At 41.3% G+C, this 17,966-nt stretch overlaps 1 protein-coding gene across 2 annotated transcripts in view; it reads right to left on the bottom strand.

Moving 5' to 3' along the window:
* Nucleotides 1-17,966, bottom strand: part of DOCK4 (dedicator of cytokinesis 4) — a 407,978-nt gene that overhangs the window by 64,826 nt on the left and 325,186 nt on the right. For both annotated transcript variants that reach the window (XM_040343815.1, XM_040343816.1), the window contains 3 exons: nucleotides 16,428-16,514; nucleotides 6,896-7,000; nucleotides 4,292-4,433 (listed from right to left, as the gene is read on the bottom strand). In XM_040343815.1, coding sequence (XP_040199749.1) covers nucleotides 4,292-4,433; nucleotides 6,896-7,000; nucleotides 16,428-16,514 — 334 coding nt within the window. The remainder of the gene's footprint in view (nucleotides 1-4,291; nucleotides 4,434-6,895; nucleotides 7,001-16,427; nucleotides 16,515-17,966) is intronic.

The following is a 17,966-nucleotide window of genomic DNA, read 5'->3' as shown; positions in this document are numbered from 1 at the left end:
GAATAAATTATGTATTGGCAACTTATAAAACATGCTCATTGATTGTTGTCCAACCTGTGGACTTAAAGGGGTTGTAAAGGTTTGTTTTTTATTTTCTAAATAGGTTACTTTAAGCTAGTGCATTGTTGGTTCACTTACCTTTTCCTTCGATTTTCCTTCTAAATGCTTTTTTTTCTTTGTTTTCTTTGTCTGAATTTCTCACTTCCTGTTCCTCCTCAGTAAGGTGTTCAGTAAGCTGTTCTAAATTACTTTCCACCGCTCGGATGATGGTGGAATGCTTACTGAGGAGAAACAGGAAGTGAGAAATTCAAACAAAGAAAGAAAACATTTAGAAGGGAAATGGAAGGAAAAGGTAAGTGAACAAACAATGCACTAGCTTAAAGGAACCAATTTAGAAAATAAAAGACAAACCTTTACAACCCCTTTAAAAACTTTTTTTATTCTCTATGAGTATCTTGTATAATTGACCCTATAAGTAAATTTACAAGTCTGCATGCATACAATCCTGGCATGTCACAATATACAGTGACATTATATTTTTTCCAAAAAGCTCCACATTTTTTCACTAAAATACAATCCTTGAGCACTATGTAAGTGACAGTCTAGGAGAAGAATGCATCAGTCTGTTGCAGGCAAGGTGAAGCATTTTTGCAGATTCCCTTCTACCCATGATGACAAGTTTCAAACGAGACGCAGAAGCACATGGCTGATCTGTGAAAGATGCAGATGACACCAAGCTATGCAGTGGAATAATGTCCTTACAGGATGTCTCCAATTTACAAGCCGACCTCAATGCTCTGTCTAATTGGGCGACTATGTGGCAGATGAGGTTTAATGTTGATAAATGTAAAGTTATGCACTTGGGGGCTAAGAATATGCATGCATACAAAACGAGAGGGTGTTGTCCAACAGAGGGATGAAAGAGGTACCACTGAGGACAACAAAAGAGGGCTACTATGGCATGAACGGACACAAATATTATATAAAAAATATAATTTTATTGAATAATTACTGTTCGTACAAAATAGACTGGGATATCAAAGGGATATAAATACCAACAAAGCTAATACGCTTAGTAAAGCAACCTACCAATAAGGCCGGTCAATGCCACACTTGGGAACAAAGTTCGTGGAGGTGTGACACAGGTACCACATGTAAACACAAACAATAGACAAACATAAAAACAACAATAAAGGCGATCCGGACGCCTAGTGGAGCGTTTCTGCTGAGGATTCTGGCCAAAAGCAGCCAAGTGAATTGCCAAGAGATTAGGTTGTAATGAATGATCAGCAGAAATGGCCCTGCAAGGGGGAACTAGATAAACCTGATAATGGCTGCACCATATGTGAGTCCTGTCATTCAAATAAGGACCCAATAGGGGTCAAATTAAGGGGAACCGTCCAGTGAGGATGACAGTTCCTGTGGGTTTGACAGCCTGTGAGGAAAAAATGGAAAAAACAAAAAAGGGGGAAAAACCAGTATAGTCCCTTTGTACTTCCCTATGATTTCCTCTATGAGGGAATAGGAGGAGAGTGCTTTAGATAGGGCACTATGGATCGTTCCTAAGATTGTGCTTTTATCATCAAAATATTTTCCTTGCTCGAGTACAGGGCATGAGTGTGTCCCCTAGTTCCTATTGAATATGCAAGTATAATTAGGAAAGGAACGATCTTACCAGCTGCTTGATGAATGTATGTTCAGGGCTACCCTGTGTTGGAAGATCCTCCCGTTACTGCATAGTATAGTTGTAGCTGCTGCTGGCGGTATCTGCGATCCTCCAGATACGTCTGCAGCCTTCAATGCAGGAAAGATCAGCTGTTTGAGAAGCCGCCAAACTGATAAGAGGCATGGAGGAGCTCAGCTATGAGGAAATATTAGAGGAACTAAATTTATTCACTCTTGAGAAGAGGAGATTAAGGGGGAATATGATCAACATGTACAAATATATAAGGGGTCCAATCTAGTGAACTTGGTGTTGAGTTATTCACTTTACGGTCAACACAAAAGACAAGGGGGCACTCTTTACATCTAGAGGAAAAGAGATTTCATCTCCAAATGCAGAAAAAAATGGGATATTTATTATAGCAAAAAGTTAAAAATATTGTGTTTTTTTCAAAATTGTCGCTCTTTTTTTGTTTATAGCACAAAATTAAAACCACAGAGGTGATCAAATACCACCAAAAGAAAGCTCTATTTGTGGGGAAAAAAAAGGACCTAAATTTTGGGAGCCACGTCGCACGGCCGCGCAATTGTCAGTTAAAGCGACGCAGTGCCGGAAGCTGAAATTTCACCTGGGCAGAAAGGGGGTATATGTGCCCATTAACCAGTTAAGCCCCGGACCAATATGCAGCCTAAAGACCCAAGGTGTTTTTACAGTTCGGGACTGCGTCGCTTTAACAGACAATTGCGCGGTCGTGCGACGTGGCTCCCAAACAAAATTGGTGTCCTTTTTCCCCCCACAAATAGAGCTTTCTTTTGGTGGTATTTGATCACATCTGCGGTTTTTAGTTTTTGCGCTATAAACAAAAATAGAGCGACAATTTTGAAAAAAATGCAATATTTTTTACTTTTTGCTGTAATAAATATCCCCCAAAAACATATATAAAAACATTTTTTTTCCTCAGTTTAGGCCGATACGTATTCTTCTACCTATTTTTAGTAAAAAAAATCGCAATAAGCGTTTATCGATTGGTTTGCGCAAAATTTATAGCGTTTACAAAATAGGGGATAGTTTTATTGCATTTTTATTAATTTTTTTTTTTTTACTACTAATGGCGGCGATCAGCAATTTTTTTCGTGACTGCGACATTATGTTGGACACTTCGGACAATTTTGACACATTTTTGGGACCATTGTCATTTTCACAGCAAAAAATGCATTTAAATTGCATTCTTTATTGTGAAAATGACAGTTGCAGTTTGGGAGTTAACCACAGGTGGCGCTGTAGGAGTTAGGGTGCACCTAGTATGTGTTTACAACTGTTTGGGGGTGTGGCTGTAGGAATGACGTCATCGATCGTGTCTTCCCTATAAAGGGAATGACGCGATCGATGTGCCGCCATAGTGAAGGACGGGGAAGCCGTGTTTACACGCGGCTCTCCCCGTTCTTCAGCTCCGGGGAGCGATCGCGACGGAGCGGCTATAAACAAATAGCCGCGCCGTGGTCCCGGATCGCTCCCCGAGCGGACCCGACCTCCGCATGTAGCGGGGGGGGGTCCCGATCGGACCCCCCACCCGCTAATAGGCGAGGACGTACGTGTACGCCCATGTGCCTGTACGTGCCATATTGTGGACGTATATGTACATGCGGGGGTCGGGAACTGGTTAAGCAAGTGGTTAAGAAAGACCTGTATACTTTCCTAAATGTACATAATATAACTGGGTACTAACATTTATGGGTAAAGTAGATTCAGGGAAAATTTCCCTGCTGTAGTAAATTGGAGCATGCTCTGCTGGGGTTTTTCGCCTTCCTCTGGATCAACCGTGGGTATAGAAGTGGGTATATGGGATTGTACGATATTTTATTTATTTTTATGGTTGAACTAGATGGACTTGTGTCTTTTTTTCAACCTGACTAACTATGTACACAGAGTCAAGAATGTAAAAGTTACTACACATGCTTCATATGGTACATGCTTGTGTCATATTGAAAAAACATTTTAGGCTAGGGTGCAGATGTTGACGCAAGATGATATCTGAATAAAGATAGTGCCGGCCTTCACAGAAAATAAAGATGAAGCCATGTTGATCTATTTACAAATGCCTGCATGTGTTTTACTTGATCATTACTATGCATGCATGTACATAACAAACAATATTTGATACTAGGTCAACATTAAATGACCATTTAGGCTTGAAACTGCAAATGGTGTTGTTCCCAACCCTACGCACCTGGAAGCAATCATTGGAGGACAGAAATGCCCTAGCATAAAGGCTACGGAAGCCAGCAGTGGATGGCAGTAGAGATATTAAATATTACATAGTTCATAGAAGTCACATCAGTCACTGGCTGCATGTGTTATTTATACTGTACATTGCTTATGTACTGCAGCAGTTGCTTTACTGCAGCAGTTATAACAGCCATGCATTTTTTTTATTTCCATCTTCATTGTAAAAATAGGAATGCATGCCTCAGCTCCACCTACTATCACTGAATTATGCATAGCCTGACACAGACACTGCAGAAAGGTAGAAGTCAAAGTTTTCCAAATGTAGGTTTAACGGTGCAAGATAAATACTGAGCAGAAAAGAGTGGCTTGCGATGCCTTTAAGCTTCACAGTAGAAAGGATACATTGTGCTTCTGCTTGGAATATCGTTTCATCAGGCTGGTTGGCATGTTGCATTGCAATGGCATGTGGGAATTCTGTTAGCATGCGCTGCTGGAAGGCCTCCAGTCTCTCATAGTCATGGCCTCGACAAACAAACTCTTTGTTCTGTCATGAGAGAAATTGTTAGTGTTTTAACCTGAATATCAACTACACTGCTGGTGAGAGAAAAAAAGCAGTTATGTATTCAGTACTTTTTTTTATACATCATTATTCGCTGTTTGGTGGATTAAACTCAATCAGGTTAATTTTATCTCATTATGTAGACCCTAAGGAGTGTGTGTGTGTGTTTGTTAACTAACCTATAGCGGCCCAGGGATCCTCAAACTACGGCCCTCCAGCTGTTGTAGAACTACACATCCCATGAGGCATTGTAATACACTGACATTCACAGACATGACTAAGCATGATGGGAATTGTAGTTCCTGAACAACTGGAGGGCCGTAGTTTGAAGACCCATGCGTATAGCCTATCATATATAAAGAGCAGATCATGGTTTTCTAGCTTCTAGGAATCATAGTTTTGGAACGCCGTCGTATCTCTTCTGTGAATCTGGCCCTATGTTTTTGACTGTGTAAAAATGGAGCCCAATCCTTAGGAATCCTTCCCAGTGGTATAGGCTTTGACAAGTCTTCATCTGGGCTCCTCTTTTCAACACATCGCCATTATGCAGATGCTACAAGACCATCTCCCAGCAGCTTGGTGAGAGGGTGACAACAGTTGGTGCGATTATTGGCAAATGAAAGAAACCTAAAAATAAAGGTCAATCTCCCTTGGGGCTCAATGCAAGATACCCCCTTACTGTTCAATTATCATGAGAACAGTAAGGAATCAGCCCAGAACTACATGGAAGAATCTGGTCAATGATCTCAAGGCAGCTGGGACCATAGTCACCAAGAAAACAATTGGTAACACTACTTAGTGAAGAGCTGAAATCCTGAAGCGCCTGCAAGGTTCTCCTGTTCAAGAAAGCACATGTACAAGCAGGGCCGGATTTCCCACAAGGCCAACAAGGCCAAGCCTCGGGGCGGCACTGTGTGCATGGGCGGCAGAGGAGACAAGTAATTTTTCAGCGATGCAGGCCGTGCAGCGGCAGAGAGAGATTCTCTCATTGCCCGCACTCCTGTTACAACTTCCGCCCTTACTTACCATTCCCAGTAACATTCCCATCTGGTGACAAGCGACGGTGGCAAGTGACACGCTCAGGGCTCCCACTCAGTCTGCTTTATGGGGAGTTGAATTATTTCATTTTATATTACAATGTAATGATAGAAATAATGCATTTCAATCATCCTGACACCATAACAACCATGGTCCTGGAATGATTGAAGCACTAACACCAGTCATTGTCTGCGAAAAATGGCTTACCCCCCTTGCGTCGCCCCCCCCCCCCACCCATGTGATGATGGGGGGGGCGGCATTGAAGGACCCGGCCTTGGGGCGGCAAAGGGAGTAAATCCGGGCCTGTGTACAAGCCCGTCTGAAGTTTGTGAATGAACATCTGAATGATTCAGAGGAGAACTGGATGAAAGTGTTGCAGTCAGATGAGTCAAAAATCTCAACTCGCCGTGTTTGGAGGAGGAGGAATGCTGCCTGTGACCCTAAGAACACCATCCCCACTGTCAAACATGGAGGTGGAAACATTGTGCTTTGGGGAGGTTTTTCTGCTAAGGGTACTGGACAAAATGCCTCTTGAGATGTGTGCAAACCTGGTGGCCAAACTACAAGAAACGTCTGGCCTCTGTGATTGCCAACAAGGGTTTTGTTACCAAGTACTAAGTCATGTTTTGTGAAGGAGTTTTTTCACACATTAAAATGCAAATCAATTTATAACTTAAGGCCCTTTTCACACTGGGGCGGGGTCGGTGGTAAAACGCGCTATTTTTATCTGCGCTTTACCGTGAATTTCGTTGGCACTAATCAGCCGCTAGTGGCTGAGAAAGGGTTAAAAACCACCACAAAGCGCCTCTGCAGAGGCACTTTGCCAGCGGTATAGCCGCGGTGCCCCATTGATTTCAATGGGCAGGAGCGTTGGAGGAGCGGTATACACAACGCTTTTTCACCGCTCCAAAGATGCTGCCAGCAGGACTTTTTTTTACTGTCCTGCTAGTGCACCACTCCAGTGTGAAAGCCCTCGGTTTGCAGTCGATATTTTTTGCGTTATAGCGCCTGCAAACCGACCCAGTGTAAAAAGGGGTCTAAGTGCGTTTTTCAGGTTTTTTTTGTTCTTATGTCTCTCACTGTTATAATAAACCTACCATTAAAATCATAGACTGATAATTTTTTTTCAGTGGGCAAACATACAAAATCAACAGGGGATCAAATACTTTTTTTCCCCTCACTGTACTTGACTTTAAAGTATGACTTATTTTGCTTATTAGATAAAACACTGTATGTGTGGAAAATTCTGTGTTTCTTCGTATTTATTCATTCCTCTGCAGACCACGCATTGATGTTGTACAATTTTGCAAACTTCTTACAACTTTAAATGTTGAGTTTATTGCTTTCTTCTCTTAAAGTGAATATAAATGCATTACCTTCAAATGAAATAAAAATATTTTGCAACTTACTCTTAAGAAAAATGGGAATTTTTTCCCATAAAAACCAACACGGAAGAATTCAGGCTCCAAACGTTGCTGGTCCATTATTTTATCATACAAAGAAGCTTCCATCATCTGGTAAAAAGTAGAATGTTAAGAGCTTGTATACAGAATATTATAATAAAATATACATGTATACCAGAATAATATTACAGTATTCATGAACAACTACAAAAATGCATATTTTACATACTTTCTCATTTTAGTTTGCATCTAACACCTACAATAACCAAAAATGTGCATGCTTGCCAATATCCAATAAGCATAGGTGTATTCGGGTCTACTATATTGTGCTCATGTTTGTGCTAAACAGCTATAACAATTGTCTAAAGACCAAACATTTCAACTTTAAAATTCCCCACATTGGAAGCCAGCCAAGTTTACATATTGCGGTTAGGGACAACCTAACTATTTCCTAAGCTTGTCAAAGTCACCATTAGACAGTGACAGGCAATTGAAATTTATACAACTATCGTTTTCTCTGAAGTAAATTAAGCCATAAATTTACACTGAATGATTACCTTCTTAAAATTCAAATTAAAGGATGGATTGCATTATAAATGCACTGCCCATAATTCAACTGAGCCCACAAAGACCATTCATTCATCTCGAGCATAATTTTTTTTAAAGGAATACACTAAAACAGGGGTCTCCAAACTGCTGCCAGGGGCCAGATGTGGCCCCGTGCTTGGCTTTATCCAGGGCTTAGGGCACCTTTCCTTCCACTGATATAAGACACTATTTCTCCCACTGACGCCAACAATAAGGCATAGCTCTTGCTACCGGCATCAACAACAGGGTATGATTACTATTCCTCCCACTGACACCAACAGTGGGGCACTATTCCTCCCATTGACACCAACAGTGGGGCACTATTCCTCCCATTGACACCAACAGTGGGGCACTATTCCTCCCTCTGACACCGATAGAGCCCTATTACTATCCCCAATGCCAAAGATGCATTGTTTACTCCCACTGACGCCAGGACAATTTCAACTCCCAGTGGCCACAGTCCGACCCCCCTAAAGTTTTAAGGACGGTAAACTGGCCACTTTGTTTAAAAATACCCCTGCCCTAGAATTACAAAAATGTCTGGATCAATTCTATTCTCTCATTAAGACAATATCATATTGCAAATCAACCATACCAAAACTGGAGTTAAAATTATCAGGTGAACTAATGTTTGTGGTCTACAATCAGAACAAGAGAAAAAAAGAGAACCCCCCCCCCCCAGTTTTGCTAGATAGTGCTCGGAAGATAAAACTGAAAATGTGTAATGTGCAAATAAGTCCACTAAAGAATGCAGCTGTGTCTTCTGAGTGCACTGGGCCTGTGTGCAAGATCATAAGTTGGGCCCACTTCCTCAAGACTCTAAACTATGCCACCTTATGCAATGAGCATATACACACTAGGGGCCAGATTCACCAAAGAGATACGACGGCGTATCTGCTGAAACGCCGTCGTATCTCTGTTTCTATCTATGCGACTGATTCATAGAATCAGTTACGCATAGATATCCATAAGATCCGACAGGTGTAATTGTTTTACACTTTACACAAAAGGAAAAATTGCGCTTATCAATACAGGTGGAAATTAACACAATAAAAAATAGGGAAGCAGCAGCTCATGTGCAGATGCACATAAATAAGTATGGAAAAAAAAAGAGGGGGGTAAGCTGCGCTAATGGAACCCAGACTGGGTGAAGCCAGTCCACACAAAATATGGATATTGCTCCAACCCTAGGGGGGTGAGCAATGGTATAGAACAGTCCACACTGGGTGATTAAAAGTTTTTTTCCGTCTTTCAAGAGTCCGGATAATAACCAACACCAAATGCTCCTTCAGCTGGACAGAATTTTCCTGTGATAAATTGCAGTTGTCACCCTGTGGATCCACAGCACACTCTAGGTGAAAGCCCACCACCACTTATGACAAGCAGCTTACCAGAAGGTTACCAGTATACAGCGGTCGGCTATAACCCAGCCGCGGCCTTTTAGGGGGATCCTACTTCCGGGAATCGTACCACCTTTAGCTTCCGTACGTATGACCAACACCACCATACGATTCATAAGTAAGAGAAGGCAGACATAGTATAGCACCGCAAGATATATTTATTCTTTTAAAAAAAGCAATCCGAAAATTACTCACATGGTTTAAAAGTTAAACAGACGTTTAAAATTTTGTTTGTTGCCGGCCGGCGAACGGGTGAAGCGGAGCCCTTCCTTCTAACGCGATGACGTCACCGCACGTCCTCCCAGACGCGTTTCGTCATTGGACGTTATCAATGGGATAGGGCGTTGCGGTGAGTCATCGCTTATATGGGCTCTAACCTCATCATGAGGTGTGAACAAAGTACAGAAAACACCATCTTGGAAAGTGGCAAAAATGCCAATACCTGCCCTTAGCTATATAACTGTAGGGATATGGTGAGTGCTGGTTCAAAGGTACATACTGTGCAACGTCCAGACACTGACGAGCACGTTCCTTAATGGACAGAAAAAAAATTCATAGAATAAAAACATAAAATATATATACACAGCGTAAGAAAACGATGTATGCATGGATTACTATGGAGGAAATGAATCCCACATAACAGTTAAACAGAACGGAACAAAACTAAAACATAATGAAATAAGTAATCCCACTGCTGTCTCTCTCCTGCGCCATCTATTGGTTTCTAAAGGGATGTCATTAAGATCATATTATATCCCAAGTTTTAAATAAGACCAATAGTACCTCCCCAGTGATTGATAGCTGCCAATCACGGACAAAAATTAATAAATCATATGTGTGTTAACGTATAAAATACTTAGTGTCATAATGTATCTTAAATATTTGTATTGCTCTAACTCTCGATAGAGCATTGAGAAAAAAACTTTATATTTCTGTGCAAGATTCTCTAATTTAAATAAATAAATAATAAATAGTGAATATTATGTGCATATAGAAATATTATAGAAATATTAAATTAGCTTAGCTATTTAATTAAAAATATTGAAGCTAAGCGAGTGAAAAAATAACCCCAGATAATCTCACTCAAGGGTCACTAATATAAGTGAAAAAACAATTAAGCTAATATAAAAAATATGAAAAAATATATATATAAAATTTCTCTTTCAATCTAGAGAAACTGTGCTGTAAACAAAGTGCAATGTGCAATATGAGCCCAATATAAAAGACTGATATCTACAAACAGAAAACTGTAGAAAAAGAAAAAGAAAAAAAGACAAAGGAAAAAGGCGGGGGAGGGGGGGGGATGGAAGAGATATGTCTATATGATATATATAAATATATATAAAAACATATATAAAAACCTCCTTCTGTGATAAAAACCTCACAGGGGAATCAGGTGTTTGCTATACCAATGTCAACCTCACCATGGGGTCTACATACAACAAAGCATGCAAGCCTTACAGGTGGTTAGATGTTACCCATAACATTAATCTTAGGCATTGTTGATAAACGCATTCACGTCTGTTTCAATATTGAGGCCATGCGGAGTATATGTTTTTAACCGGTATATCCAGCTCATTTCCATCTTGGAGATGGATCTAACAAGATGGCTACCCCTCCAGTTGGGTTTGAACTTATCAATACCCAGAAACAGCGTGTTGGCAGGGTTTTTATTATGTTTAAGGAGGTAATGTTTTGAAACCGAATGGTTTCTAAAACCCGACAATATGTTTGTGATGTGCTCATTAATGCGGACTTGTAGGGCCCGCTTAGTACGTCCCACGTATTGCAGGCCACATGGGCACTGCAAAAGGTAGACGACCCCTGTGGATGCACAGGTAATGCACGGTTTGATAGTGTGCTCCTGTCCCGTGACAGTGGAAGTAAACGTGGTGACACGTCTCTGGCCACAGGAATTAAAAGAGCACACTCTGCACTTCCTGCATTTATAGTAACCTGTCAATTGGTCAAAGAATCCCATACCTCTTATAGGGGGATTCAAGACGTTCACAGCTACTCGAGACCTTAGTGGTTGTGCCCCTCTAAATATAACCTTGGGCTTCTCTGGAAGTACCTCCTTAAGAACATTGTCATTCAGGGCCAAATGCCAATGTTTAACAATAATGTCCCTTATGCTCTTGTGCTGAGCCGAGAAGGTAGTAATAAAGGGGACTCCTATAGGGAAAGTCTCCTGATTAGGGACTCTATCCACCAGGAGCTCCTCTCTCCTGGTATTAAGAACTTCATCCCTAACTGCCTTCAAGGGTCCTGATCTATATCCTTTCTCTAGGAATCTCTTAGTCAAAACTTCAGCCTGAACCATGAAATCTCTATTGTTACTACAGTTCCTCCTTAATCTTAAAAACTGGCTTTTAGGCACACCAGATATCCAGGGCCCATAGTGGCAACTGTCAGTAGGGATAAACGAGTTTCTGTCGGTCTCTTTAAAGAAGGTAGAAGTTTCAAACCTACCTCCCACTATCTTGATACTTAAGTCAAGGTAATGGATTTCGGATTGACTGGCCTCAAATTTAAGGAGTATCCCCCTATCATTCTGGTTAAGAGAATCCATAAACAACAGCAAGTCTCTATGGTCCCCTGCCCATAGGAGGAGGATGTCATCAATATACCTAGCCCATAGGGCTACTTGGGGTATATTCCTGGACCCGATGACATCCTCCTCCCACTTGGCCATAAACAAGTTGGCCAAGCTTGGGGCGTACTTGGCCCCCATCGCCACGCCAGTATCCTGCCTATAGAAATTATCCTCGAACCAAAAGTAGTTCGAGGCGGCAGCGAATTTTAATAGGGTCATGATAAAAATTATCTGTCTCTCGTGTAGGCCTGAATTGAGTTCAAGATAATATTGGACTGCTTCAAACCCGAGATGATGGGGAATGATGGTGTATAATGATGTTACATCAATTGTAACCATCCAGGTATCACTAGTAGGGACTTGACCGCACAACAAATTAATGATGTGTTTAGAGTCCCTTACATATGAGGGAATCTGCTTAACGAGGGGCTGCAAATAAAAATCGATATATCTGCCCACCCGGGACGTAATGGAATCAATCCCACTCACTATGGGACGTCCCGGGGGGCAGACAGGATTCTTATGCAGTTTGGGTAAATAATAGATTTTTATCATGACCCTATTAAAATTCGCTGCCGCCTCAAACTACTTTTGGTTCGAGGATAATTTCTATAGGCAGGATACTGGCGTGGCGATGGGGGCCAAGTACGCCCCAAGCTTGGCCAACTTGTTTATGGCCAAGTGGGAGGAGGATGTCATCGGGTCCAGGAATATACCCCAAGTAGCCCTATGGGCTAGGTATATTGATGACATCCTCCTCCTATGGGCAGGGGACCATAGAGACTTGCTGTTGTTTATGGATTCTCTTAACCAGAATGATAGGGGGATACTCCTTAAATTTGAGGCCAGTCAATCCGAAATCCATTACCTTGACTTAAGTATCAAGATAGTGGGAGGTAGGTTTGAAACTTCTACCTTCTTTAAAGAGACCGACAGAAACTCGTTTATCCCTACTGACAGTTGCCACTATGGGCCCTGGATATCTGGTGTGCCTAAAAGCCAGTTTTTAAGATTAAGGAGGAACTGTAGTAACAATAGAGATTTCATGGTTCAGGCTGAAGTTTTGACTAAGAGATTCCTAGAGAAAGGATATAGATCAGGACCCTTGAAGGCAGTTAGGGATGAAGTTCTTAATACCAGGAGAGAGGAGCTCCTGGTGGATAGAGTCCCTAATCAGGAGACTTTCCCTATAGGAGTCCCCTTTATTACTACCTTCTCGGCTCAGCACAAGAGCATAAGGGACATTATTGTTAAACATTGGCATTTGGCCCTGAATGACAATGTTCTTAAGGAGGTACTTCCAGAGAAGCCCAAGGTTATATTTAGAGGGGCACAACCACTAAGGTCTCGAGTAGCTGTGAACGTCTTGAATCCCCCTATAAGAGGTATGGGATTCTTTGACCAATTGACAGGTTACTATAAATGCAGGAAGTGCAGAGTGTGCTCTTTTAATTCCTCTGGCCAGAGACGTGTCACCACGTTTACTTCCACTGTCACGGGACAGGAGCACACTATCAAACCGTGCATTACCTGTGCATCCACAGGGGTCGTCTACCTTTTGCAGTGCCCATGTGGCCTGCAATACGTGGGACATACTAAGCGGGCCCTACAAGTCCGCATTAATGAGCACATCACAAACATATTGTCGGGTTTTAGAAACCATTCGGTTTCAAAACATTACCTCCTTAAACATAATAAAAACCCTGCCAACACGCTGTTTCTGGGTATTGATAAGTTCAAACCCAACTGGAGGGGTAGCCATCTTGTTAGATCCATCTCCAAGATGGAAATGAGCTGGATATACCGGTTAAAAACATATACTCCGCATGGCCTCAATATTGAAACAGACGTGAATGCGTTTATCAACAATGCCTAAGATTAATGTTATGGGTAACATCTAACCACCTGTAAGGCTTGCATGCTTTGTTGTATGTAGACCCCATGGTGAGGTTGACATTGGTATAGCAAACACCTGATTCCCCTGTGAGGTTTTTATATATGTTTTTATATATATTTATATATATCATATAGACATATCTCTTCCATCCCCCCCCCCCCTCCCCCGCCTTTTTCCTTTGTCTTTTTTCTTTTTCTTTTTCTACAGTTTTCTGTTTGTAGATATCAGTCTTTTATATTAGGCTCATATTGCACATTGCACTTTGTTTACAGCACAGTTTCTCTAGATTGAAAGAGAAATTTTATATATATATTTTTTCATATTTTTTATATTAGCTTAATTGTTTTTTCACTTATATTAGTGACCCTTGAGTGAGATTATCTGGGGTTATTTTTTCACTCGCTTAGCTTCAATATTTTTAATTAAATAGCTAAGCTAATTTAATATTTCTATAATATTTCTATATGCACATAATATTCACTATTTATTATTTATTTATTTAAATTAGAGAATCTTGCACAGAAATATAAAGTTTTTTTCTCAATGCTCTATCGAGAGTTAGAGCAATACAAATATTTAAGATACATTATGACACTAAGTATTTTATACGTTAACACACATATGATTTATTAATTTTTGTCCGTGATTGGCAGCTATCAATCACTGGGGAGGTACTATTGGTCTTATTTAAAACTTGGGATATAATATGATCTTAATGACATCCCTTTAGAAACCAATAGATGGCGCAGGAGAGAGACAGCAGTGGGATTACTTATTTCATTATGTTTTAGTTTTGTTCCGTTCTGTTTAACTGTTATGTGGGATTCATTTCCTCCATAGTAATCCATGCATACATCGTTTTCTTACGCTGTGTATATATATTTTATGTTTTTATTCTATGAATTTTTTTTCTGTCCATTAAGGAACGTGCTCGTCAGTGTCTGGACGTTGCACAGTATGTACCTTTGAACCAGCACTCACCATATCCCTACAGTTATATAGCTAAGGGCAGGTATTGGCATTTTTGCCACTTTCCAAGATGGTGTTTTCTGTACTTTGTTCACACCTCATGATGAGGTTAGAGCCCATATAAGCGATGACTCACCGCAACGCCCTATCCCATTGATAACGTCCAATGACGAAACGCGTCTGGGAGGACGTGCGGTGACGTCATCGCGTTAGAAGGAAGGGCTCCGCTTCACCCGTTCGCCGGCCGGCAACAAACAAAATTTTAAACGTCTGTTTAACTTTTAAACCATGTGAGTAATTTTCGGATTGCTTTTTTTAAAAGAATAAATATATCTTGCGGTGCTATACTATGTCTGCCTTCTCTTACTTATGAATCGTATGGTGGTGTTGGTCATACGTACGGAAGCTAAAGGTGGTACGATTCCCGGAAGTAGGATCCCCTAAAAGGCCGCGGCTGGGTTATAGCCGACCGCTGTATACTGGTAACCTTCTGGTAAGCTGCTTGTCATAAGTGGTGGTGGGCTTTCACCTAGAGTGTGCTGTGGATCCACAGGGTGACAACTGCAATTTATCACAGGAAAATTCTGTCCAGCTGAAGGAGCATTTGGTGTTGGTTATTATCCGGACTCTTGAAAGACGGAAAAAAACTTTTAATCACTCAGTGTGGACTGTTCTATACCATTGCTCACCCCCCTAGGGTTGGAGCAATATCCATATTTTGTGTGGACTGGCTTCACCCAGTCTGGGTTCCATTAGCGCAGCTTACCCCCCTCTTTTTTTTTCCATAATTGTTTTACACTGTCGGATCTTAGGATGCAGTACCGCGGCCGCCGCTGGGGGGAGTTTGCGTCGTAAACCAGCGTCGGGTATGCAAATTAGGAGTTACGGCGGATCCACAATGGATTATCGCGTTCGCTACGTCGCCGCTAGTCTAGTTTCCCGTCGCAAAGTTAGTCGTCGTTTTTGGTGCCCTAACTTTAGTCAGCAAACGTATTGCTGTCTAAAGTATGGCCGTCATTCCCGCGTTGAAATTTAAAAAATAACGTCGTTTGCGTAAGCCGTCCGGGAATACGGAATTACGCTACGCACGTCGCCGTTCGAAAAAATTACGTCACGCCGCGCAAAGCACGGCGGGAGTTAAGAAACGGAGCATGCGCAGTAGGTCCGGCACGGGAGCGCGCCTAATTTAAATGGCACACGCCCATTTGAATTGGCCCGCCTTGCGCCGGAGGCCGCCGGCGTAGTTTTCATCGCAAGTGCTTTGTGAATCAGGCACTTGCGATGAAAACTTGCGGCGGTGTAACGTATCTATGATACGTTACGCTGCCGCACTTCTACCAGAATCTGGCCCTAGGTTCTTAGCAGCGTTTAGCATGTATACAACCAGTGACTCTGGCTGCAAATCCAGGCTCAGACAGAAGTGATGACGGAATGTAATCACTCATGTGAATGGTTACCTGCAATCAGCTATTGATTTGCACCCAAGTAATGGTGTCCCCAATTTTGTGGTGATTGCAGTAAAGTTGTTATCACAGGGGATTCTTCCCTACATTCTGCTTCCTTACTATTTGCATCATTGGCAGCCCAGAGATCTCACAGCTTATCGCACATCCTTATAGTAGGATAGAGTCAGAGTCATACGGAGGTATCTACCCATGCAAATCTGCTGCAGTCACCCTGCTGTGTTCCCTCAAATGCTTCCACACTGCAAGAGTTAAACATCCACCAAGCACCTGCCTAGTCCCCTTCTGACATATATATATATATATATATAGTGCCACCTGCTGCCAAGTAAGAAGACTCTGCTATACACATGCCATGTAAACACAGCAGCACTGCTCTACAACTGGAACCTTACATTCCTGTGCATGAATCCAGCATACGCAGATCTCCTTTGAGCTGCAGCCCCAAATGACAGGTGCGACTACAGCTTAAAGGACAGCTTCATGGCAAGGAGCATTTCCCAAAATAAATCCTTAATACGTACACTAAGTGCATGTGTGCCCCTCTCCACCTTGTGTCAGTGTGCTCTGAGCGCACTTAAAACATTTGATTATTATATAACAGTAAACACTATTGTTACGTTACCCTCATTTTGCTGAGATTCCTGTAGTCATAGTAGTTTTCATACTGTTCAGCAAGTTTCCTGCAGAGTATAATTCCATTCTCCCAGCACTGTGCATAGAAATAAAAAGAAACAAAGGTCCATAAAATCTGTAATCAGTGTGTGACTGTTAGAGACATACACATCATTTTGTATATGCTCTGTATCTCACAGAAGCTAAAAATAAATGTTCAAAGAAATAGACCCTCGATGTTGCTCACATATGAGGTTCTCATTTTACAAATTAGAAGAGTAATGTTTAGAAAAATAAACCACAGATACCACAGAGTGGTAAACCAGTGACTGCTTTCTGCAAAACAATCCGATCAGAATTTATTATTTGTTATTTTGCAAATGGTAGTTGCTCAGTTGTTATGCTAACTCTTCATTCAATACTTGGCAGTCACAAATCAAGAAAAATATTCAGATAAGGACTTCTGACATTACTCTGACTTTCCTGAATTGTATTCTTGCTCCTCCTTAATGACTAAAAGTATTGAAACTTGAGAGTCAGCATAACAGCCAAGCAACTTGCATCTTCAGGAGAAGGCCTTAGGTTTCTCTTAAAGTAGACCATTCCCCCAAAAACTGTGCATGGGTCTCCAAAGACAAAATGACCTTTAGGAAAGTCCATTGTGGGCGATTTGTTTCCTCCTGTGTATTTATAGTGTCACCAGAATGAAGTTTTGGCAAAAAAACAAATCTGAGGCAGAGCAGGCGATCAATCAGTAATGGTGAACTTGCAAAGTGGTACTGGTGTTGTGTGTGGTATGAATGCTATGATACATGGCAGGGACAAAAATTTGGGTTGTTGCATCTAAGCCTAGAACTTGTAGGTGCAGTGCATCAACCTTCCTGCTGAGCCTATTTTACTCAAATGTCTGTTGGCACAAATCATTCTAATGCCACAATATACATGTTTCCACCTTGCATGAGCAGGAATTATACTGGCTACAACAGACACATTGCAAAATGGAGAAAAAAACAGACATAGATGTTGAAATTGGGTGAAAATCTAAAGCTGGCCCCACACCTGATTGGCCAGTTGTGGTGTCTACAGTCTTTGCCAGATTTACCCATATATGGTAACAGTGAAATCCTAATAAAAATGGCAATTAGTTGATAGATGTCTTTTAATAGCTATGCAAAATCACCAACATTCACCAAGCCCCAATTAAACATGCTCTAACCCTTTACTAAAATAACATTAGTTACCCCTATTATACAAAAGGACGCTGGTATGAAATGGGTACCAGTTGCGTCTTAGTACATACAGCACAACTATCTATAGCCTATGGGACTTTTATCAAGTCACAACACCAAGCAAAAATATAAGGAAATGTATTACATGAAAAAATACATATATTATAAAAACACATATCATTATACATGTATATCATCAGTGAAAACACATTATTAAATGACATTCAAAAACCTTCAAGTCTGAAAAGGCCTGACATCAACATAAGACAACTGAGCTGATGCTGCCCATCAATCAAGATTGTCTGTGCCTAAATTCTCTA

This window comes from Rana temporaria, chromosome 3 (assembly GCF_905171775.1).
Source record: "Rana temporaria chromosome 3, aRanTem1.1, whole genome shotgun sequence".
NCBI lineage: Eukaryota > Metazoa > Chordata > Amphibia > Anura > Ranidae > Rana > Rana temporaria.
Note: the sequence above shows the minus strand (reverse complement) of the source record. Positions and strands in the feature narration are given on the sequence as shown.